Source organism: Alligator mississippiensis, chromosome 9 (genome assembly GCF_030867095.1).
Source record: "Alligator mississippiensis isolate rAllMis1 chromosome 9, rAllMis1, whole genome shotgun sequence".
Lineage (NCBI taxonomy): Eukaryota > Metazoa > Chordata > Crocodylia > Alligatoridae > Alligator > Alligator mississippiensis.
In genome coordinates, this window is record NC_081832.1 from 75,831,283 (window position 1) to 75,855,278 (window position 23,996).

General features: G+C 48.7%; 1 protein-coding gene and 1 long non-coding RNA gene across 3 annotated transcripts in view; one reads left to right on the forward strand and one right to left on the reverse strand.

Annotated features, from left to right (window-relative positions):
* Window positions 1-16,286, reverse strand: part of GLRA1 (glycine receptor alpha 1) — a 29,310-nt gene extending 13,024 nt beyond the window's left edge. The window contains exons 1-2 of the mRNA XM_059712926.1: window positions 16,167-16,286; window positions 7,221-7,288 (exon numbers count right to left, since the gene is read on the reverse strand). Of these exons, the coding sequence (XP_059568909.1) occupies window positions 7,221-7,288; window positions 16,167-16,245 (147 nt within the window). The 5' untranslated portion in view covers window positions 16,246-16,286. The remainder of the gene's footprint in view (window positions 1-7,220; window positions 7,289-16,166) is intronic.
* Window positions 2,057-23,996, forward strand: part of LOC109283426 (uncharacterized) — a 161,845-nt gene continuing 139,905 nt past the window's right edge. For both annotated transcript variants that reach the window (XR_009454828.1, XR_009454829.1), the window contains exon 1: window positions 2,057-2,180. This is a non-coding gene — a long non-coding RNA (uncharacterized LOC109283426). The remainder of the gene's footprint in view (window positions 2,181-23,996) is intronic.

Genomic DNA, 23,996 nt, shown 5'->3' on the forward strand with positions numbered 1-23,996 from the left:
CCTGAACACGCTGCATGCATTGATTTCTTTCTCTCCCTGTTTGTAAGGATCAGTGGTGGTTGCAGTCAGGGGAAATCAATGTAATTGTCCTAATAGGCAGAAAGCAAAAAGCTGTTTTGCTTATTCAGCTGCAAACCAGCTGAACACGAGCAGGTCAGCTCCATCTAGGCGTTCGTTTCGTGTACGACACAAATCAAATCCATGTTTGGAAGAAACTTCAGCGGTCGCTGCCCAGAGCGCGCTCAGCCTGACGGCACGTGGCGAGGGTAGAAAAGGAACTGATTTCCACCACGAGGGCTTGTGTTACTCAAAAGCAGGAGTAAATTCCTGGTTTCGGCTGCAAGAGTTGCCAGCTAGAAAGGAAACGGGAGGAAAGAGCCGGGTGGGAGCAAGTCTGCCATCGCAGCTTTGGTAGAGGAGGAGCAGATGGGGGTGGGCAGCACTGTCCTTCCCCATGTGAGACCCTGACCAAGGGTCAAATGAGGATGAATTTTGTCTCATGGGACATAATGTGCTTTGGACAGGACGTGCAGAGCTCACATCACCCCAAGAGTTTTCATGATCCCCCTGCTGTGCTCCCTCCTGATTAGGGTCTTGCATTGTGCTCATCACCACCGTGTCTGCGTGCCTTCCAGCCATGCATTCAGCAATGCGACAAACATCTATTGCACGATTGTTTCTCTTCTTCCTCACCCCGAACCGTATGCAGGGGAGTGTTTTGGGAGGGGTTCTGCATATCAGGACGTGCACACCTCCCTCTAGCGTGATACTGGAGAAGCCAAGACCAAAAAATGTGCCTCACAGCTGAGGAGGTTTGCAACGGTCCTGAGTTCCTGGGAGAGCTGATAACACAACCTTTGTGGAGGTTGTCTCCTTGTCCTTATTGTGAAAAGGCCCTTTGTGCCGGAGCATAGTCTTCAGTCGGAGCAGGTAGGTGGTCTTGAGGGAGCCGGGGTGGTCTTTCAAAAGCCTTTAAAATCAGGACTGAGATCTTGAGGTTGTTCAGGGTTTTTGGGAAGCCAATGAAAAGCGATGTGTCTGGGGTACCCAGCACGGCTGAAGCGATGGCCTGCAGCATCCTCTACCATTCCCAGAAAGCACCGCGCTCCAGAAGCGATGCAGGTGCATTTTCCCATTGGTACTGGCCCTCCACCGCATCTCATGGTGAATGCTGCTGAGGGCAAGGAGGATGGGAATCGATTCATCCACTGACAAGATCATCTCTCTAAAGACATCTGTTTCCCAGGTCCTGGCCTGAGTGAAGATTGCAGTTGGATCAGGAGGTTTGCAACACTCGCAAAAGACTTTGACTTGCTCTACGGTGAGCTTAGGAAAATCAGAGGCTGACAAAGGACCTCAGAGCTAATGTGGACAGGCAGGTAATGACCCACAGCCACCATTTATCCTCTCACCAGGGAGGGGACTATAATTTTCAAGTCATGACTAGGGGCTGCTCTCAGCTTCAAGCATCCTTATTTAACTACAAGGGTCTGAAGTTTGCCCCCTGGTAAGCCTGAGTAGCACAGTGGCATATGTGATCTGTCTTTTCTGGGTCCGGGAGGCCCAGGCAGCCAGAGAATAAATGACTGAGGAGAATATACAAAGCCCTGCTGACATCTCTATGAGGGGAGGAAGAGGAAAGGAAAGGTCTGTGTGGAGGAAGACTGCACTCGAGCCAGGTTAAAAACTTCGGTTTACCAAAAATAGGTCTTTATTTGACTCCTTGTTTATTCCCTGGAAAGAAGAAGACCTAGAAGCTTTGTTTGCAGTTTGAGATTGGTGCATGGGACTGAAGGGTGCTTCTCTTTAATGCTGCAGGTGCATTGTTGACTGCCTGTCTTGGTCTAGGAAAGCAATGGAGGCCATGGGTAGTGAATCCGGTGCTTTACCCAGGTCCGTCACTCATTTGCTGGGAGAATGGGAGGAGAGGCTTAACTTTGCTCTGCTCTACTTCCCAGTGATGGGGTATCTACACCCAGCAGGGTGATGACCTGGAGAGGGTTAATGTAAGGCCTTATTACCTTCCCCAGCTGTGAGCAAGCCCTCCAGGAGGAAGCAGGTGCTGTGAATGAGTGCAGGTTAGGCTGCAGGTAGGCAGAGCCCTGGCGGGGTTGGGAGAGGCTTCGGAGACAGAGGCCGAGAGCAGCTATGTAAGGATTGAGACTGCCCCTGCAGGAAAGGTAAGACAGCCCAGGGCAAGGGGGAGGGAGAGGAAAAAATGCCCCTTTCTGCTGCTAAACCATGGCTGGGACCCAGAGGAGATCCTGGGGCTGCCTTGCCCTGGCCCTTGCTCTTCCTGGAACTGGAAACTCCCAGGACTTGCAATGCCTGGACCTAGGGTGATGTTGTGGGGTCTCCCATCCTACGACCAGCACTGATGGCCTTTTCCTCCATTGCAAGCTATCGAGGTTTCCCATAGCAGTTCACCACGTCAGAGGAGGGGGAATGCATGGAGGCCATGCAGGGCCTGAATGCCACTGCAGGTTGCACAGCATTAGTCTCATCCTGTTGCAATTGAGGGGCGAGGGAGCCGTGGGGAGCGGTGTTGGAGCTGGTGAGTCCAAAGCTAGGTGGAAGCATGGGTGGTTTTGCAAGCGCAGGGAAGGGGAAAGAGTCTCGGCACTGCTGGAGAGGTCGCAGGAAGACCTCAGCACCGTTTCATGTGTGTCTGGGAGGGCTTCTTTGTCTCTTAAGCTACATTAGCAAATTATTCTTCTAGTAAAACCCCTGCTGCAGAACGGTGTACTATCTTGCCGGGGGAAACCCCCTGCATGCATACAGAGCTGAACAGATGTTCCTGATGAGAAAATTAACTGAAACTTCAGGGGGGGAAAAATGCAGAGTATTATTCGAAGAGATATCTCTACACTGGTCACTCCACCTCGTACGTCTAGTTGAACAAAATATTCACGGGGAAATTGGGTGACCATTGGCATGTGGGTGCTTTGCACATCACTGTAGGATATAAGGTAAATTAAACCCTCTGACTTTCCCTTCCCCAGCCAATCAGAAATGGTACTGTGTTCCAAATGAGAAATTTGCCTGTCTTGATATTATTTTCTTATTTCCAAATTAGAACTTAAAAGTGTCGTCCAAAGGCATACTTGCATTTTGCCTTTTTTTTTTTTTTTTTGATTGTTCATGTACTTTGCATTGAAAGTCCCATTTCAGGGGTTTTTTTTTTGCAAATTGCAAAATGTTACAGGCTTCGAAACAGCAAACACTGAGAAGCCGAGTAAAAAAAACAAAACATCTTTTCTGTTTCCCTCCCCGTCCTGCTTGCTGTTCCTCATGTGACTCAGCTTTGGATGAAGGACAGGCTCAAGAGCCATATTTTCCCTGCTAGGTTTTATCAGCTGTTTGATTCTTGCTGGGTTGGAGCTCGTGAGGTTTAGCGGGTTGTTGGAAGTCCATTTCCAGGCGGGATTCATTATCCGATTGGATGGCTTATGTACAGATGGCTCCAAACAAGTATTTTACAGTTGGACAGATAGAGCCTCCAGCTTCTCGTGTCCTTATTAGATACTTGTTCGGCGAGCGTGGTTGTGTTGCAGCTGGTTTATAAGGTCACGTTCGGCTTGCCCTTTTCAAATGGGATGAATTCAGTATGAAATGCCTTTTAAGCAGCTGACAAATATACGTATGCAAAAAAGCACTGCTGAGCATTAGAATCCCAAAATGTCAGCGCGTGATCTTCCTTTTCAATTCTCATTTATTACCTGCCGGTAAACCCGCTCCACCTCCGTAGAGAGACCCGGCACCCATGGATTTCAGCTGCTATTTTTAGTTTGTACGAGAGATTTGAAACTTTATTTCTGTTCCTCGGTGTGGAAGCCAAAAGAGAACTGCCCGAGTTGCTAATAAAATCAGCTGCAGGAAAGGATGCTTCTCATATTTATGTTAAATATGGAACCCACCTGCTGTTGAATGTATTACCATAGTAATATTTCAGGACAGAAAGAGGCCAGCTAGGCTCATCCATCCATCTGTCCTGCTCTTTGTGCCCTCTAATGTTTCTTGACTTTAAAGTGCTTGTTTGACTCTGAATACGTTCCTGGTAGCGGCTTCTTTTCTTATCTTTGGGCTGGATTAAACACAGGGTGGATAAAGCCATAAGAGCCTTGACCTGTCCTGCTCATCTCAGTCACCTATAGACATAGTCCCATGCAGCAGTGAGAGCTCTTGGCATCTGCTGATCTTGAAGGACTGCCTCTTCCCTGGCCCTGCCTATGGGAGCTCATTTCACGTGTGAATTTTCCCTCCTTGCTTGCTTCTAAATCTCGCAGTTCTTCACTCTTCTGCTTGCTTGCTTTTGGGAGCTCCTACAGATTCCCTTGGACGGCTCCCACCTTTTTCTCCCCTCACCACCTGTTCCTTAACGGATGTGAACTCAAGTTTCCCAACTTCTTTATTTCTCATGCTCTTGTTTTCTTCCTGATGCTACGGAGCCCCAAGCTATGAAGTATTCCTCCATCGATGGTCTTATTGGCCCCACACCACACCAGACTCTTTGTAAGTCAACAGCCATGTCTTGTACATCAACTAAGAGTCCCAATGCAAGTATATTTATATATAAAAATACATGCAGCAATGGAAAGACCTATGATTCGGGTGCTAGGGAGCTGCTTCATACAATGTGGTGTAGAAATGGAGCATTTGAAGTGTACGAATCTGGGGCCTGCTGTAGTCTGAAGACCAGACTTGAGCCGCAGCAGCTCTTGAACCACGTACTTCGTCTCTGGGCCAGTGAAGTGAACTCGATGATGTTACCCTAACTATTTCTGTTTCTGCTATTTAAATCCACGACCTTCAAGACTGAAAGTTTGTGCTTCTGCTTTTCCACCAAAAGTCCACTAACTGGGAGCAGTTGCTTGGTCTGGTACCTTTTTTTTTTTTTGTTCCACTGAAAACTGGGATTGAACTGAAAGGAAATATTTTCTTGGGAAATTCATTTTTTTTAAAGTTGAATATGTTGTTACATTAAAATAGAAAAATGTCATCAGCTCCAGCAATAGCTGATGCCAGCCTTATACATGACCAGCCTCTGGAGACACGAGAGAGTCGTGTACTCTGCACTGCTGCTTTGCAAGCGAGTCGTGCATCTTGAGTTGTAGGCCTGGTTCTTCTACTTACTGCAGAGAGAGCAAGTTTCTTGTAGTTGTTCTGAATCCAGCTGGTTTGTGAAACCTCGGTGCAGCAATCTTCCACTGAAATATAAGGGTCTGTTAAATCTGAAATGCTTCCCCAAACTGGGTTGCTTTTACTGGAACAATATCTTGGAAGAGAATAAGGGGGGAAGGTATTCCAACAGGATGTTTCAGCCTGAATCATTGCATTTTTGGCATCATCACTTCAAAAAGTGGACCCTGGAACAAAAATGCTTCAGCTGACCTGAGACCATTTCCCCCCCCACCCACCACCCCCAATTTTTTCTCTGCAGGGATTTTTGAATTTCTTTTTCATTTTTCATTCCGATTTTGCTGCAAAGCTAAGCTACAACCTTTTGACGTTGCCTCTCCTTCATTCAGGCTGGCTCTTCTGTCACATTGCTGTAAACAGTTGCTAGGTGGTCAGCTTTTCAGCACTCAGTCCAAAATGCCAGGGCACTGGTGAGTCCCAGTGGCTGCTCCCAAGAGCTGTGCTTTTGTTTCGCAGCGTCTGTTGAAGCAGAATTGATATCTGCTGCCTTCGCTCACATAGGCACTCGCAGAAAAAAAATACAGTTCTTTCCAAGCGGGAATGGGAATCCTTTTTTCGGACGGGAGAATCCAAGACGATGTGTCCTGCAAAATATAGCTAATCCCTGCAGTATGCTTCTGAAGTCTGCCACGTGTTTCTCCTTGTCAGGCTAGCTTAAGATGTGCTTGTTTCTGTCAGCCCAGTTCATTTGGGATTTCTCCCTTTGCATTTTAATGTATGGTTTTATGATATGCCTTCGGAAGCAATATAGACCAGCTATATAATATCATCTTTCTCTGTAACACACAGAGAGATCAATAGACCAGCCCCATCTCCCAGGCAGTCTAATACTTTTTAAGAGGAGGATCTATTTAATGAATTCCTGATTGCACGCAGCACCCAGTGATGCTCTGCATTGAGGCCACGTGTTCATAAGGGTCCCATACTCCAGTTCATGAACAAAGACAAAATTCAATGCAGTTGCCATTTATTCTGCTCTACCTGCAAATGACTGCAAACATGCAAGGGGTTGAGGAACATCATGATACAGCAGCAAGTGTTTCTGGGCTTTGCTCTGTCCTGCCATGCAGCTGAGGACTTGATTTCCTGAAGTATTTATTGAATCCTGTTCTCAATGCGTAGGACAAAGTACTGGAGTTGCATTTATGCACATTGCTTTCCACATCTCTCCAGAGAGACCATTACAAAAACAGTTGAACCTCATATTTCTGGATGGACAAGGTTCTTTGGGTCAATCTGCTATCTATTATTAGACCAACGTAAATAGTTGGAAAACATGTTTTTGGCAAGCTTTCGGGTTTAAAAACCCTTTGTCAGTCTGAGGAAGCCTCTGCAGATGTTTCTGGATGATCTTTTAATTAACGCATCGGGAAGGCATTGTACCTACAGAGCCTCGGGTTGCTTTTTGCTGATTATATCACAATTGACCTTTCATTGCTCCATCTGACGACTATTATCTCCTTTTCCTTACAGTGGACACCTCCTAGCCCCTTACAAATTAGATGCAGCTATTAGCAATGTTCATTAATTTCCTGACGAAGATGGCCTGTGCTGCGTATGTTGGTTTTGATCACGTGACTGTTCAGTTTCCCCTGGAGATTCAGGCTCCAAAGAGAATCCAGGTCTGAAGCCCTTCCCCAGCCTCAGGGTGCAAACTGGATCTGTACTTAGCTCTGATCCCTTTACTCTACAATGGGCTCATTTCAAAATCCCACCCCTAAACGCCCTTGAAAGTTTGGATGCATCTCTGAACTTTGGGCCTTAGTCAGACCTTAAGCAAGAGGTAAATGGAGCACATTTTACTTCTTCCCTCAGCTCCGTGTATTCTACAATTGGGAACATCAGTTCCTAAAATCTATTTTTATGTGCAGACACATGCAGGATCATAGTCTTTGAACAGTGAAATGCCTCAAGGTTTGTAAGTGGGAGTTATTAATTTATTCCCACCTGAGGTCTACCCCAGGAAAAGAGCAACAGTCTACTTTAGCATAATAAAAGCCAGGAATGCTGCATTTACTTACCATCGTCGTTTCGGCAATCGAACCAAAGCTGTTGATGAAAATGTTGCAGCTGACGTTTACTGCGGGGCCTGCACGACAAAATAAGACTGTATCAGTAACGTGGCTCTGGAGGGAGGTCGCTCAGCCTTGCTGCAGGAACTCGTGGCCTCGCAGGGTTTATTCCTGGCTCTGCCACTTCCCATCTGGGTGACCATAGGCACATCATGCTTCCACCTTGTGCCTCAGTTTCCCCAACTGCACAATGGGTAATGATACTGTCCTTGCTTGGAAAGCGCTTCATTGAGCACTTCTTTGTAAGAACTAGCTGCTGTTGGCATGGTGGATGAGTGGACTATGCAGGCTGTAACCCCTCCTCTTTCCCGTGGATGTCTGACCATCTACAAGGGATCTGCGTATATCCCCATGATCATATTCGGCACTTGACTCTATTCTAGGAGGTCAGATCCTGAGGTCTTTGCTCAGTGAGTCCTCAGGAAACTGCTCCCTGAGGATGACAGGAGGCTGGTTTTAATTGCTAAGACTCTAATATTGAGTGAGAGACGTTCTCTGAGGAAGTCTCCTTCCTTCACTCATTGCAACCAGGGAGGCTTTAAAGCTTCTTTGGCACTTGCTACGGGGTCTGGATCTGACGTGTGCTTCTCATCCGTGTTGCAGAGCACGCATCTGCTAGTCTTACACACGTGCGGGCAGCTGATCATATCTTGCAAGCCTCAGGGTGGGCGACAGTTTGCATGGGTGGAAGGGGCTGGAGACTGAAGGAGAAACCAGGGTGGTGTCACGGTGTTGTGAGAGGGTTCGTCATGGTTTGCAGCCCTTCATGCCGTGCTGGCGGCAAACCCGTGTTGGTGCAGCCGTGCACCAGTGGCGCGTGCCGTGGTGCAGCCGTGCACCAGTGGCGCGTGCCGTGGTGCAGCCGTGCACCAGTGGCGCGTGCCGTGGTGCAGCCGTGCACCAGTGGCGCGTGCCGTGGTGCAGCCGTGCACCAGTGGCGCGTGCCGTGGTGCAGCCGTGCACCAGTGGCGCGTGCCGTGGTGCTGGTTGGCTTGAGGCTGTGCAGGGATGGAATCAGGAAGGTGCCAGGGCCTGCAGCTCAGCACCAGGTGATGGAAAATAAAGCCTGAGTAAGGGGTAAGCACAGGGTTCAGGACCTGTAGACTTCCTTGTACCTGTTGCCTTCAGCCCCAGGAGAAGTCCTAGTCATTGCTTGCACTCAGAGGGATAAAGCGGGCTGCAGTTTCTTTCCTCCCCGTGTACCTCTCTAGTTTGAGATCACATTTTGGGGCCGTGCCTAACTCTCAATAGAGTAGAGTCAGCCCCTCCGCTGATGGAGACTGGCACCGCTCCCTCTGTTTCCACCAACCGAGCCTCTGACTGCTCTTGCAGCCTCTTTGCAACAGCCCTGCTAGGCTGGAAAGCTCAGTTTGCCCCTTTAAGCGGAGGCAGAGGCCAACCGCTCCGGGCGCAGCGGGAGGGCCTGTTGGACCAGGAGGGGAGGATTAGAGCTGGAATCCCGACTCTGCCGCTATATTGGAGTCATCAGAAACGGGCCGCCCAGCGCTTTGTTCCCTCTTCCCTTTGTTTCGTGCCTGTTATTACCTGACCGTTTTACCTTTGGCGGATTAGGGGATTAGCCGAGTCAGCAAACCCCCTTTGCACGAGCAGGGCTTTGTGCACGGCCCAAGTGGGGCTGCGCAGCTCAATAGGGACAATGGAGCCGGGGCCAAGTGAGGGCTGACGCAGCATGTACATGGGGGTAAGGGGGGGGGGGAGCCTTTTCACCTTTCGTGGTCCAGCAGAGAAACAGCACAAGGGGAACAGCTCGGGGCTGGGGTGGGGACTGAGCAGGACTGTCTGGACCCTCCAGCAGCCATAAAAGGACCCGCTGAGGGCTTCCCCTGATGTCTCTGGATGCCTTGAGTTTACTCCTGCCTCTTCCAAGTCTTTGGAGGGAGTGTTTCTTTCCTCTCTCCGATTCTGCATCCCCTGTCGCTTCCGTGGGAGCTGTCTGGACCCTGCAGCTGGCCTGCCTTGTCCATACTGCAGTCATTTCTGCAGCCAACTCCTGTGACTGCAGCCTAGTGCGGAGATCCCTCAGCATCGCTGGCTGCAGCCTCCAGGAGCTCTGGGCTGGATGATTTGCTCAGCTTCTCATCAGAGTCAGTCTGCCTACACAGAGCTGCTGGTTGCCGTGTCTAGACCGCTTGGCCATCTCTGCACTAACGATGGTCCCATCAGTGACCGAAGCATAGATCCACTGCTCAGCCATATGCATCCGTTTGGATTTTGTGAGATCTGGGAGGGGTTTTTTCCCCCCTGAAAGCTCCATCTTCTGGAGTCCTGTGACCATGGCAGAATTTCAGCTTCCCTTTTTTTTTTTTTTAAAAAAAAAGGGGGTAAGTTTCTTGCACCTCTGACTGTGAACAATAGTCTGACACTCTGACCCCAAAAGGCAGATAATTAAGAACCCAGCAAGACCCTAATCGTAGTTTTTGAACACGCTGCATCGTTCCTGTATTTATAGCTGTTTAGAAACGCTCGGTCTTAGCAAGAGAAATTCCATTCACCGGTTTCCTAATTAAAAATAATAAGTTTGCTAAAACAATGTGCCAAAACCAAGCTTTCCAGAAAAGACCCCAAACCAAACCCAAGTAGAAAAATTCAGAACGTGTTTCAAAAAGCCATGCGTTAATGAATAAACCTATTGCATGCTTAAAAAAAAAAAAGAGTAATGACTTGCTATTTTTCCAATGCATCGAAAGACTCCCACAGCTATCCCACAGCTTGCTCTAGATTTTGGTCTCCAGTATACCCAGTGACTGGGGATCCCTTAGTGCTGGGTGTGGAATTGGTGTGGTCGTGGTCGAGTACAAGAGCACCCAAGCTCATCTCAGTTGGGGTCTTTCCCATCAAAATAGCTGAAGCATGTGGCGGGTTGGAGAAAGGAGGTGCTTTTGGCTCCACTTGACAGATGGGAAGACTGAGGCATGGGGTGCTTTGCTGACTCGTCCGAGGTCCGAGGCAGCGGAGCCCTCCACCTCTGCCAGCTGAGTTGTTCCAGCATGGTGAAGTGGAGCAAGGGTTTTGTTGCCGTCCGGCAGCAGGCTGCAGCTCGTCCCATGCTTTAGTCCAGCTGCCACCACCCATTCAGCAGCTGGCGCCATCCCAGCGTGCACCGGGATGGAGCTGTGGGGAGCTGCCAGAAGCATGTGGATGCGTGCGTGCATGCACTGGGGGTTTGCCAAGGGTGGGTGTTGTCTGCACCCGCTGCAAGGCCTTGGTGTCTAAACTCCCTTCCGAATGACAATGCCCATCCCTCCCATTCAGCTCCGTCAGCCTCGAGCTGGCTTTTCTGCCCAGCCAATCCTTCTCCATCCAGATAAAGGAGCACTCATGCAAACCCACTCCGCCTCTCCCAGCTTGGCCTCCTGCCTGGCGCCCGGGGCTCCTGGGTGCTTTCACTCTATTGTTTGCCTCATTTAGATTGTAAGATCCTTGGAGCATGAACTACTTCTCCTTCCCTCTCCTTCCCGATGCTCAGTAAACACTCATTCGCGGACGCCGAACATCTGTCGTTCTAGGTGCTCCGAATTTCAGTCTCTGGAACAGCTTCATCCGGGACATTCTTCCAAAAAAAAAAAAAAAAAGGGATCTAAAGATGAGTTTAGTGGTCAGAGATGACCTTGTTTCTACCACACGCCTCTCTGCTGTACATCAGTATTTCACGTGCTGCCCGACGGCTTAGACTTGATATACTTCAGGGACTTGACATCAGAGGCCACATCTGCAAGCTCGCAGCTGCACAAAGATGAAATACTCGCTCATTTTTGGTCCAGTGATTTTTTTAACAAGACTCTTCTGGTCTGTAATCAATGTACATTTCCTCCTCAGTAGAAATTAATGGAATTTCTTGATTGCAAATGTTACATTCAAAGCCTGTTTTGTGGGGTTTGTTTTTTTTTTTTCATGTCTCCCTCCTTTTTAAGCCTTGTACCTAGTAGAAGATGTGAGTAACTTTGCAGCTAGCTAGCAATGGCACACTCTGAAAAAGGGCTGCATGCAGCAGGGCTTGTCTGGATTTTTTTTACTGCGAAAATTAGTTCTCACGCTGGTCGATCCACAGGTTTCAGTAGCCAGGCTCATTAAACATAGGTATAGGTTAGGATATCAGATGGGGAGGAGGAGGAATGATGTATTTTTGTGTTGTGGTTACTCTAATTGATAGAAATACAGCTGGCACCCACTGGTTCCTTCTGTGATTAGTCTTTTGGGTGGAGAAGAGAATGACTGACTTCGAGTCAGAGTTTGGGGGCAACTACCTGGAAGCCGTGTGTGTTTGGGGGAGGCGAGTAGGAGAGGTCCAGGAACTGTGCTGGTAAAACAGTAGGCTACGTTATGTCATTAGCAAATAATCAATAGGTGTCTGTAGCCTTTCAGCCCAGAGGGGCACGCGTGCTGATTGCACGGACGCTGCGTCATAACCTAGCGAAGGTGCCATATGCACCCCTGGCGTATGCGAAATATTGCAGCTGTTTTGTCACCGCAGGTGGAGTTGCTCGTTGACTTGGCACTTTTAACCTAGCAGGCAGTATCTCCTTGATGGACCCGAGCAGGATTTTGCCAGCAGCAGATGACTTGTCGAGGTGCTAAATGCCTGCATCTCTGCTTGCAGTCGGTGGCCGCAGTGAGCACTCTGCTCCTCTAAAAACCCAGTCTTTATCTGGATAGGTAGAAATGCCCTGTACCGACCACAGTAATGCAGCCACCTCTGGAGTGAAACACAGCTGTACAGGGATCGCGTTGTCTCCTACCAGGAGAAGATAGTGCAATTCAATACCAAACCATGGGTGTAGCGGGGAGGGAAGCCTATAGCGCCCCTACCAGCACGTTCACTCTCACCTTCCCGAGTGCTAATTTCCCTTGCTAAATCCTACCCAAACACCGAGGATGCCTCTTATTCTCAAGAAGATGGCTGTCCCATAAATGTCCCTCCCTTTTCTAATCTCAGCCCCCCACATTGATCCAGCACAGTCTTGCTCTACTTTTTCATTTAGATCTAACCCATTAAAGTGCCTTGATGAGTTACTGCCAGTTAATTTAAATGACGTGCTTGGAGAGCTACAACCCCAAGCTCTGCAAAGCTGCGTCTGTGACTTCCATATAAATTGGATCCTGATTTATGTGTGGGAGAGCGAGCCAGCGAACTGCCCCCACGGGGAAGGTGGAGTTCATTGAAATAAATCTGAAATTAAATTATCTCGAATAAAATTACAATCCAGCTGCCTTCAGCAGAAGGATAGTGTATATATTTCATTAAATATTAAAGTTTAATTTCTTGTGTGTGCACGCACACAATGGCGACAAGCAATTGCAATGGTGCATTTTTTAACCCTGCGTGCCTTCCCTTTTTTTGTTGGTTTCTGGGAGGATTTTCTTAATGTTGGGAAAATCAGGGACAGAGCCTACTGCCTGCCAATGGACTGCAGGAGCTGTTGCAATGATGAATTGCTCCTAAGAGTTTTGCATTATCATAGCCCAATTATTCCTGGGGGGATGGAGGAAGGGAAGCTGAAGGTAAGAAACAAAACAAGGCACAGAAATTAGGAGCTAACAACAGCGGGCAACACCGGGTGAGATTGTAGGGCCCGGTTTATCTTGAGAAGCAGTCGAGGACAAAGCACGGGCCAAAGGAGGCTTCAGAAATGAAAAATGGCCTGCATTGGAAGAGTGCATTAGAAGAACAGACGTCTAACGAATGCCATTGCTTAGGGGTTGATTCGCCTTGACCTGCTCGATGTGGTTGGTTGCCCTGATGCGGAGTGGGTATGAAATGCGACCTGCATGGCTTTGTGCACCAACATGTGGGGATACACCATGAAGGACTAAGCCCTGCATCCAGTGAGCGGGTGCCCAAGGCTTTGGTGGGTCCTTAATGACCACTGGACTTGATGAGCTTGGGTTTCAGCAAAGGAGTGCGAGGGGACCAGGGGGTCAGTTGGATGGCTCTTTCCTTCCTTCCTTCCTCCAGTTCCCGGTTCTTGCCTTCTGGACGAGCGGGGTCCATCTATCCGGTAGTTTTTCCTTTGGTCCCTGGCTTGAGAAACACTTTGTCTGAGTTATTCTTAGTGTCCAACTCATCCTAAGAGCCAGCTTTGGGTAGCCAGCAATCGGGAGACACTTTTGAACACTTTTGTTATTAGTAGGGACAGGTGGAGGCCAGGTGAAGAGTCTGCAGCATGCCAGGAGACGATGAGTCCTGCCGTCGAGAAACTGCAACGTATCTGAATAGCAGCAGAAGTACTCGGGATGAGGCCCGTGCAAGGGAAGCCTCCGTGGGTTTCAACACAGCAGCCAGCCAGTCAGGAGCAGGTATTTTGTGATACCAGAGTTGACTCGCTCTCGCTGCAGGATGCGGATAAAAAACGCTGTGCCATTTGCAACTTGTCAGGTCGCATTACAAAAGGGCCTCAGGGGTGCGGCAGCAGCTGTGGCCAGATGTGAGCATCTAGCACAGCTGGCATCTGGAGGCCCAAGCCTGCGTGGCTGCTCAGAGGAGCTTGCTAGAGCCACGATGTTAGGTGGGAAGTGTGTTGCTTGAAAGCAAGATTTTTTTTTTGTTTAGATGGACAAAGTTCTTCGGGTAAAAGTGATATCTTTTATTAGATCAAGTCAAATTTGAGTTGCAAATGTGTTGCAAATTTGACTTGATCTAATAAAAGATATTAGATTTACTCAAAGAATGTTTTCTGCCTATGTCCTTAGACCAACAGGGCTGCAACCTACACCCATGTAACTTGGAAGATACCTCTTCTAGATGGCACTTAGGAGCTGGTTCTCTTCGAAGGCAGCGCAGGCACAGGGCAGGCTCCACCGTCACACTGCCAGAGCAGTGTGAAGGGCTTTGATTTCCATGAGAGCCAGCCCAGCAATCCTTCCCGACCTGAAGTCGCCATGCTCTGGGCCATCACAATCCATTTGCACAGTAATGATGCCTCTGATGTCAGGCAGGGAGTGAGAGCGGAGCTTGAAAGGAAGCGTGAATGAAAGGAACAAATCCGCCACGCGGGAAGATGTGATCTTAAATCAAACACCGCTTCACTGCCTCCAGGGTATTGGCTTCAGCGCTGTCTCCCAACCCTCCTGTGCTGTATGTACCAGCTCCAAGCAACAGCACTTATCATGGGCAATAGGTGGCACTCCTCCATCTGATTCCACCCTGAACGCATCCGTCTGTGGGCGAGCGTGTTGGAAGGAAGGGACTGGCTTCATCTGTTGAGGGGCAACTCGGATACTGACCCCGTAGAGCAGCTGGAGATTTCAGAGACCCATTCGTGAGAACATGCGTGCATTCGTGCTGTCCGGTGCCTTTGGGACAGGCGGGCAGCTCTGGGAGTTATCCTGATTTTCCTAATTCTTTGCAATAGTTGCCTTAAATTTCCTGCTACTAAATTCTTTTTCTCGTTGCAGACGACATTACCCCTTCCAAATAGACAGACCCCCTGACTTGAGAGCCAGGACCGGTAGACTCGTCTTGCGTCGTGGCTGGCTTTTCTCTATATAGAAACGTTATTATATAGAGAATGTAGTCGTACATTCTCTATATAATAAAGAATAGTCACATAGTCTATAGTCATACATTCTCTATATAATAAAGTCCTAAATCATGACTTGAAGTCTGTAACCTCAGGTGTCTGCAGAGCTAGAGGTGGGACTTTGTCCCATTGGAAAGGGAGTTTCCCAGCAAACGTAACGGTCACACTTGACTCCATCGGGCTCTGGAGTTTGAGCTGCAAAGTACTGATGTGTGGGAAAGTTTGACTCTTCCTGATTCTTGTTCACTTCATTTGTGTCTTCATTTCACGGCAAAGGAGGCATATGAAAGGCTGGAAAAACAAGGCTGGGAGGGATCGCGAGGGCTGAGCTAGTCTAAATGTCTGTCCAACACTCACTGATACACCTCCGGTGCCAGAGATCCCACAACCCCTCTGTATAATCCATTCCAGGGCTTAGCCACCCTCATCATTGGAAATCTCTTCCTAATATCCCACCTAAATCTCTCACATTGTAATTTAAGCCCATTGCTACTTGGCCTGTCCCCTGTGGATGCCGGCAGTAATTGATTGCTAGCCTCTTCATAACACCCTTATTTGTATTTGAAGACAGCTTGCTAGTCCCCATTCGGTCTTCTGTTTCCTAGATGAAATCGTACCCATTCTTCCTGCCTTCCCTTCATGCTGTGTCTTCTCATCAGAATGGTTTTTAGTGCATGTGACTTTTTAAAAACTATGGAAAACAAACCGTTCCTTAAGTCATTTTCCTGTAGTGTGTGGCAGCTGGGATATACTTGCTATAACGTGTGCTAAAGGCTTCATTTCATATTTATTTTTGGGTGAGTGGCTTAACTCCTACTTTCAATGTGTCATGAATAGTGAATGCATGGATGTGAAATAACCAGGTATAATCCAAACATATTATTCAGAGCCGTGGTTCATAGCCTTTTCCTTACAGAGATCCCTTTTCCAGTTCAAAACCCTGTTCCATCTAGCCCAGGCCTACATGGGTTTCCTCTCAATAGGCAACGGGGAAAGGACAGGCTTGTTGCAAACCTTGCTGCTGGGCAGCTACAGTGTGCCCACCCCAGCCCCCTTTGCAGTGTATTCAATGCAATTTTCATCCTTGCTTTGTACCAGTGACTGGGTCTTGCTAAAAAGCCACTGGGTTGCACCCTTTAAGGCAGCTGCGCTCGAGTAGTCGGCAAATGGACTCTATACACAGTTATACATTTCTGCATAAGAAGGGAGTGCAGGACCTGTGGGATCCCACAGGAAGGAAGGTGCTTTATAAATATAAAGCAGGCACATTTCATTTGCATCCAGGAAGACCTCCGGGGAGCGGTAATTGCAATCGTTGCCCAATAACCGAACCCAAATGAGCTAGGGTTTTGCTTACCTTTGAAGTTGGGTCTGATTCTGGCATCGTAGCCTGAAGTTCTCCCCATCAGCTTGTCCAGGAAGTCCGAAGGGGACATGGGTTTGGGAGCAGAGCGGGCGGCTGCTTCGGCTTCTTTGGAAGCTGCCAGGCTGCACGATAGAAAAAAGGAGGAGGAGGTTACATAGGGCGAGCTTTGACCAGCTTTGACTTAGTAGAGACCCTGCTCCATCAGAGTGCCCGGGATCTATAAACGAAGAAGTCAGCATCTGATTCCCACTGTAAGATTGGAGAGCTACCTCTGCAGCTTTTTTAAATGAGGCTAGTCTCTGGTAATTTGTTTGCCCAGCCCAAACATCTCAGAATGCAGAGTCCCAGCTGCTGCCCAAGTACCAGGAGATCACAAACAAAAGAAAATCCTTTTGCTAATTTTGGTACAGATCCCCGGCGTCTGCCTAAATCAGAAATATGAACTCCTGAGGAAAAATACACTCGGAGATTAGCTTTGTTTTATTACGGGGCACCAATTACCGTGTAACTACATGGCAAATAGTACGGGGCTCCGACGGTCTCGTCTTCCAAGGGGCAGATGGGATTCGAGCTGTATGATTTTTGCCGGTTTTAGTGGGTGTCACATGGCTCAGCGATGCACGCAGAATTTTTAGACTGTAGGGGAAAGGGATTATGTTTTCTTCCTGGCGGTTGCAGATAACTGTATCTGCAATGCAGGGACCTTGAGTTCAAGATGGTGACATGGCCTTTTCCTCTGGCTGGCAAGGGCTGCGTCTCTCTCTGGAGCGATCCTCATCATGAGAGAGGAGCTTGAGTGTGGGGAAAGCAGGAAGCAGCATCTTTCAAGGGCTCAAATCCCCGTAAGCGTGAAGTAAGCCAAGTCACCGGGTCGTAAGCAGTGCAATTCACCCTTATGAGCAAGGCCTAGCAAAATGCCTATGCATCGGGTAGATCTTCAAGACCCCCCTTCACCTCTAGGTCTGGGACAGACATTGCATAAACCAGTTTGAGCTCAATCAGTTCAGTCTGATACTGCATTCACCCAGGTTTATCTCAAACCAGTTTTGGCCACTTTTATGTGCACTGAACGTCTCTTCTGTTGTAGGTTAAGGTGGTTTCTGATCACATAAACCAGTTTATGTGCAATGTTTGTCCCTAAAGATTAAGCAGTGCCTAGCCTGTTGCTGCTGTTCCACAGTCTTGGGAAACAAGAAGGGTCGTGTCTTGTGTCAGAAGCAAGTTGAGGTGCAAAGGCACACATCTATATAACAGGATAAACAGGCAGGTCAGTCCTCTCCAGAAATGCCACTGAGACGTGGCAGATAGACCTTGGTTTGCTTTGGGGGAAGGTCTTGAGGAGGGTGTCTCTAATGCATGCCTGTCTCTCACCCATATTCCAGCAGTAGGGAAGGGATGGGGATAATGATTATTCATAGAACAGGGGCAATTTTTTTCCTCTCTGGCCAACAGGAATTGCAAATCTCTACCAGATTGGCCTTGAATCTCCTGTTTGATAGGCTTTTGGCATAGCGCTTAGAAGGCGAGGTCACAAAGACCTCTATTTCTTCACTGTAATTGCACATCACCATATGCTCCATGGTTGCCTTGCATCTGTCATCCTGACTACTGTGCTGGCATTGAACCTGCAGCCTCCAAAGCTGGAAGTATTCACCTCTAGAGCTCCGGCTATGGAAGCAACTCGCATAACTGCCGGGCTTCAACCACGCATCCTCAGGGGATCAGATACCCTGGGATGCACGGATAATACACGTGTCGGCTGGTAGCCCTAACCAAATGCACGTGCCTGCTGGTAGCCCAAATGTGATAGCCCAAACCAAGCGTGGGTACCACTTCTGATCCCCAGCACCCAACGTGCCTAAATTGGCCAAGTGCAGGGTTCATTTCCGGTCGTTACTCGGATGAACTGGAAGCGTACTAGCCTCTGTAACAACATGACCTGCATGCCAAATGGTCAGCAGTCAGTCCTGGACAAGGACATGGCTTGTATATAAAGAGCCATGGCATTACAGCAGTCCTTCTTGCTGGCTGGCAAATAATTTAACTACAGAGCTTGAGTTTTCAATCCCATAACTATCACAAATGCAGTTTGATCTCTAGAAAAGGATCAGCAGAATAATTTTCTGAAAATGTCAATGGCTGTACTGAGTACAGTTTCCACCCCCCAAGCCCCCGCCATCCTTAAATTTGCGTTGTTTCATCTCATCAGCAAAGACGCTGTTCTTGCCAGGGGGGAGAGAATTATGACCAGACATGAGCTGAAATATGCATTAGGATTTTGCTTTACCAACTCCGCTCCTTCACAGCCAATGCCTTTAATCCACTCCTCATCTAAACCTTGTCTGAACTAATCTATATATCCACCCACGCACGCACCTTATATGGTAGGTGCGGGTCTAGATTTCATACATTTCAGACTAAATTTTTTTGATCCCTTTATCTAGCAAATTGCCTCAAGCCACGCCAGTAGGTTTCAGATTGGACCAGGGCGGCAGGATGGGTTGCTTAAAAAAAAAATGTGTATCCTTGCAAACTCAATTGCGGATGGGGGCGGGGGGGAAGGATGATCAATACTGGGCTGTAATTCTGCATTCAAAAACAGCAGTGGTATGGAAATGAGTTTGGAGAAAAGATTTCAATTAAACAGCAAATGAGTTGGTAACCAAAGAATCCTGCCATTTCAGCAGAGAGGTGCAATATACTGATTTCTTCTCATTAACCGTGGGCTATGGGGAGAATGTCGGAGTGGGGAGGAAGGGAGGAGAGCAATGAAGATCTAATAGGCTTTTTTAAGCACAAAAAGAAAATTAAACAACTATACTTCCCGTGGAATTTACGTTCAAAAGTGAGATGACGGAGCTGAGAACCTGAATGTGTTGTAAAGCCGACTGCTGGTTCGGCCGCCTGGCTTGTGTGCGTGTGCAGATGGAGGCTTTAATCTACTGCAAATGAAATACGACATTAGTTTTTCCAGGGGCTCGGTTTCTCAAATCCTTCTGTATCATGTCACAACTGAAACAAGTTGTATGGCCTCAGCTCACACTCCAAAGCATCTCCTGCTCCTTGCAAGTTGTTTTTGTGCATGAGATCTAGTAATAGCTTTCTTAATCTAATAATGATATTCATCAATATTTAAGTCAAGGACCTCCATAGCTCTCCTTGTCTTTGCATCTGACCGTGGGTGTAGGGAATGCTTTGCAAATTTGAATCAATTCAAACAGCAGCCTTGTGAAGGTGCGTACATATAAATGGGCAAGGCACTGGGAACATGAAAAGGAGTTAAAGGGAATTAGGTGCGTTGACTTGCAGTAGTATTTGGGCATCTGCTTCCAGCTTCTTTGAAGGACTCCAGTCTTTCCGGCTAAGGCATTTCTGAAGGATTTACATGGTTTAAAGACAAATGATGGTTTAAGGGCCAATGTGGTCCACATTTTCAAAGAAGGGAGGAAGGAGGACCCAGGAAACTATAGGCCAGTTAATCTTACCTCGATCCTGGAGAGAATTATCCTGGCGCATGTCCACGAGGGACTGGCAGGGGAGATCATGTTTAGGGGCAACCAACATGGGCTCATTCGAGGCAGGTCCTGTCAGACCAACCTGGCGGCCTTCTGCAACCAGGTCACACAATCCTTGGCCGCAGGTGTTGCGGTGGACATAGTCTTTCTGGACTTTAGGAAGGCCTTCGACACTGTCTCCCACCCCATTCTCATTAAAAAACTAGGGGACTGTGGTGTTGACACCTACACAGTCAGGTGGGTCACTAACTGGCTGGAGGGCCGCACCCAGAGAGTGGTGGTGGACGGGTCATATTTGACCTGGTGGGCTGTGGGCAGTGGGGTCCCCCAGGGCTCGGTCCTCGGGCCGACACTGTTCAACATCTTCATCAGCGACTTGGACGAGGGGGGAAAAAGCACCTTGTTCAAATTCACAGACGACACTAAGATGTGGGGGGATGTGGGCACACTAGATGGGAGGAATAGGCTGCAATCGGACCTGGACAGGTTACAGGGGTGGGTGGATGAGAACAGGATGGGTTCAACGCTGACAAGTGCAAGGTACTGCACCTGGGGAGGAAGAGCCAGAAGCAGACCTGCAGGCTGGGGAACTCCCTTCTCGTCAGTGCAGAGACAGACAGGATCTGGGAGTCGTTATTGATGCCAAAATGAACATGGGCCGACAGTGTGGGGACGCGGTCAGGAAGGCCAACCGCACCTTGTCGTGCATCCACAGATGCATCTCGAGCAGGGCCAAGGAGGTGATCCTCCCCCTCTACGTGACACTGGTTAGGCCGCAGCTGGAGCACTGCGTCCAGGTCTGGGCGCCGCACTTCAGGAGGGATGTGGACAGTGTGGAGAGGGGCCAGAGGAGGCCACTCGCATGGTCAGGGGCAGCAGGGCAGGCCCTACGAGGAGAGGCGACGGGACCTGAACCTGTTCAGCCTCCACAAGAGAAGGCTGAGGGGGATCTAGTGGCCATCTATAAACTGGCTAAGGGGGACCAGCAGGCACTGGGGGAGTCCCTGTTCCCCCGAGCACTCCCAGGAGTGACTAGAAATACCGGTCACAAGCTGGCAGAGGGGAGATTCAGACTAGACATCAGGAGGCGCGACTTCACTGTCAGGGCAGCTAGGATCTGGACCCAACTTCCGAGAGAAGTGGCGCTGGCTCCTACCCCGGGGGTCTTTAAGAGGAGGCTGGATGAACACCTTGTCGGGGTCGTTTGACCCCAGTGCCCTTTCCTGCCCACACTAGGGGGTCGGACTTGATGATCTGCTCAGGTCCCTTCCGACCCGACCAACTATGAAACTATGAGTTGTAAAGAGAACCTTTTGCTTCACATCACACCCTTGCTTTAATTATCAGGAATGGTCTTATTGGTAAAAACAGGTTGAAACAAGAAAATGTGCATGATTTAAAGTATGCATGATGGCTTAATATGTTTTATGATCTGGGTAAAGAAATTGTTTTGCTTCAGTGCAAAGTGGAGAGTAAATTAGGCAAAATGAGGAAGGATGGCTACAACAGTCTTCTGCACGGTAACTGCTGATAGTGAATTGTGGCAGAGAGGGTCAAGTCGAGAGTTTAGGTCGATCGCATGCCCTGACCGAGCGAGCAGATCTTGGCACTCAGCTGCCTGGAGAGCCAACAAAGCTGCACAACTTTACATGCAGTTCGACACCTCTGAAGGAGTTGGGTGAGTCCAGGCAGGGGTTGCTAAATGAGGAAACTGTGCATGCATGAACTGCAATAACAGACGTGGAAATGCAGAGGAGTGCTATGGGGAGCTGGTCTACACTGGCATAGCATCAGCAATCTCATTTGAGGTTCTGGCTCTCGGCATGTAGGGAAGAGAGAGCCACATAATTGCTTCCCTGCTCTGTGAAGTCTTCATTCCCCCCACAGCAAACATTTTGTGTGCATCTCTGGACACATCAGAACTGCCATCGATGTTTTGAGTATGGGGACAGGCGCTTTAGAAACCCCCCCTGGCCCTGTGTGCAGGCTACACACAATATGCAAGTGATTAAGGGATGTAGACTCTTCCACTTAGAGTTGGCTACTAAATATTGCTCTGTAACCAGCAGGCTGCTAATAGTTTTCCCAGTAGATCAGCAAAAACACAGCTGGGCAGGTGATGTGTGAATCCCACACAGTCACCCCTGCCAACCAGAGCTAATGCCAACAGCAGCTCCATCTGGGGCAGCTCTGAATAAACTGTGCTTTGGAGAGACATATCAGGCGAGTACCCAGCAGTCTGGTTGCCCATCTTTTGTGCTTTGAATCCTATCCGAGCCATGGGGATGGTGCTGCTTTGCACTGGGGAATCTCTCTCTAGGAGGGAGCCTGACGTGGGGTTTCACAACCCCTGCTTCCACCATGCTGGGGGGAGGCAGGCCCAGAAGAGAGGTCTAATGCTGTTGAGGAGCAAAAGATGTGAAGTGCAAGTGTACTATAAGTATGTCAGGGGCGTACATCAGGGCTTGGGGGAGCATCTATTCACCAAAGTCCCCCAGGGGAGCAGAAAAAATAATGGGCACAAACTGATTTGATGCTCATCTTGCTGGGGTTGTCCGATCCCAGCAGTCTTTCCTGCCCAAGTGCAGGGGGAGCGGACCCGATGATCTTGTCAGGTCCCTTCCAGCCCCTAATGTCTGTGAAAATATGTACAGTTGACTGCTGTACTCTCCAGCCTGGTTTTCTTACCCCCCAGTGAATCCCAGCTCTGCTTCAGTTTAATTTCCACCTTAATGCAGGGCATAACATCATATATTGGATTTACACCACTAATCCCAAGATCCACCTTAACGTGCAGAGTTTGGCGCAACTCTTCAACCTGGCCAGATTGGTATCGCCTCTGAGTTTCTGATCCAAATAGATGAGACGAAGTGCTTCAGGGACAGCATATACCACGAAGCATGTATTAATGCACATGGGCTCAGGAGAGGAGAGCATCTTGTTCCTTTCCGTGGCGCTGCTGCAATCCTGGGTGAATCTGCCTCAGGATGTGCTGTTAAACCATCAAAGGAGCACTTCAGCGGGCTAGCAAGCCAGCATCTCGTTTGCGAGATTGATGCGAGCTCACAGGGCTGAGCTGTAGGAGGTGCAACAGAACAGCAGGCCTCCGAAGGGGAAAGTCATTGGAAGATGAACAGCCACTCAAGTGGGGAGACCGAGGAGCTTCAGCTCCTGAAATGGATTAGCCAGGCTTTGCGAGACACCTGCTGTCGGTGGCAGCGTGCCGGTGACGAGGACGGGAGCAGAGAGAGGATTCCTGTAACGAGGCAGCTTTCCTACCCGCCTTAGACTTCTCTTCTCCGGGTCCCAACCTGCCTAATTTTCCGTCTTCCTCATTTTCTTTGGCCTCGATGCTGAATTTTCTGCTTGGGCACAGTTGGGCCTGGAACGGTCCGGCTAATTAAATCCAACATCACAAACTGTCCGGCGCCGGTGGAGTATTTGTGTAGGGAGCTATCGGCTGTCTCCCCACTGGCAGCAAAACCCGAGGAGCTGAACTAGCTCTGTTCTCCAGGCCCCCCATTAGGTAGCAGGGAGCTAATTGTGCCTTTTTAATTCTGAAGACCACGCCGAACAGCTGGCAGCAAACTGGTGTGGAGGAAGTGTGCGACTAGGGTCATGCATGGTAGTCGGAAGTGGAGAGGCCCTCAAGCGATGAGGATGCGGGGCAAGTCCATAGAGAAATGGGGAGGGATTATCTGGGGGACATTCGGCACCACGACATCATTGGGAACGCATGACTTGCCTTTCTGGGACAAAAGCAGGAATGCCCTATGGATTTCACTAGCACTCCACATGAGATCAGCATGGGTTATTAGTATATTATATTACTAACAACCCATGTATTAGAGGCAAGAGAGTACATGTAATAGATGCTATATTTTCTATAGGATGCAACCAGGCATAATTATATTATTATAATAAGGCTTTATTTTAAAGACTTTGTATGTAACGATGGCAATATATTTTCAGATGCAGACTTGATTAAGAATAATAATACATTTTAAATAAGTGAGTGACATGCCGTATAAAAGAAAGAGGGCACATTGAGTGAGCCCAAGCTGGCTGCCTCTGCAATGACAGGATTTTAGTCTGGGGATGAGCTGTTATTTTGCTGGGCACTTTCTTGAACACCAAAGAGCTCAGACTGCGTTGGCGAGTCTCTGCCTTCTCAAACTGGTGACATTGGAGACGTGTCTGCTGGGGAGTGGGTACTGCAGGGAACCTTTCTTCTTCCCAAATCTCAGTGCTGGCAGAGATGTAGACTGAACTAATTTCACACAAGCCAACGGATAGCCACGGGAAA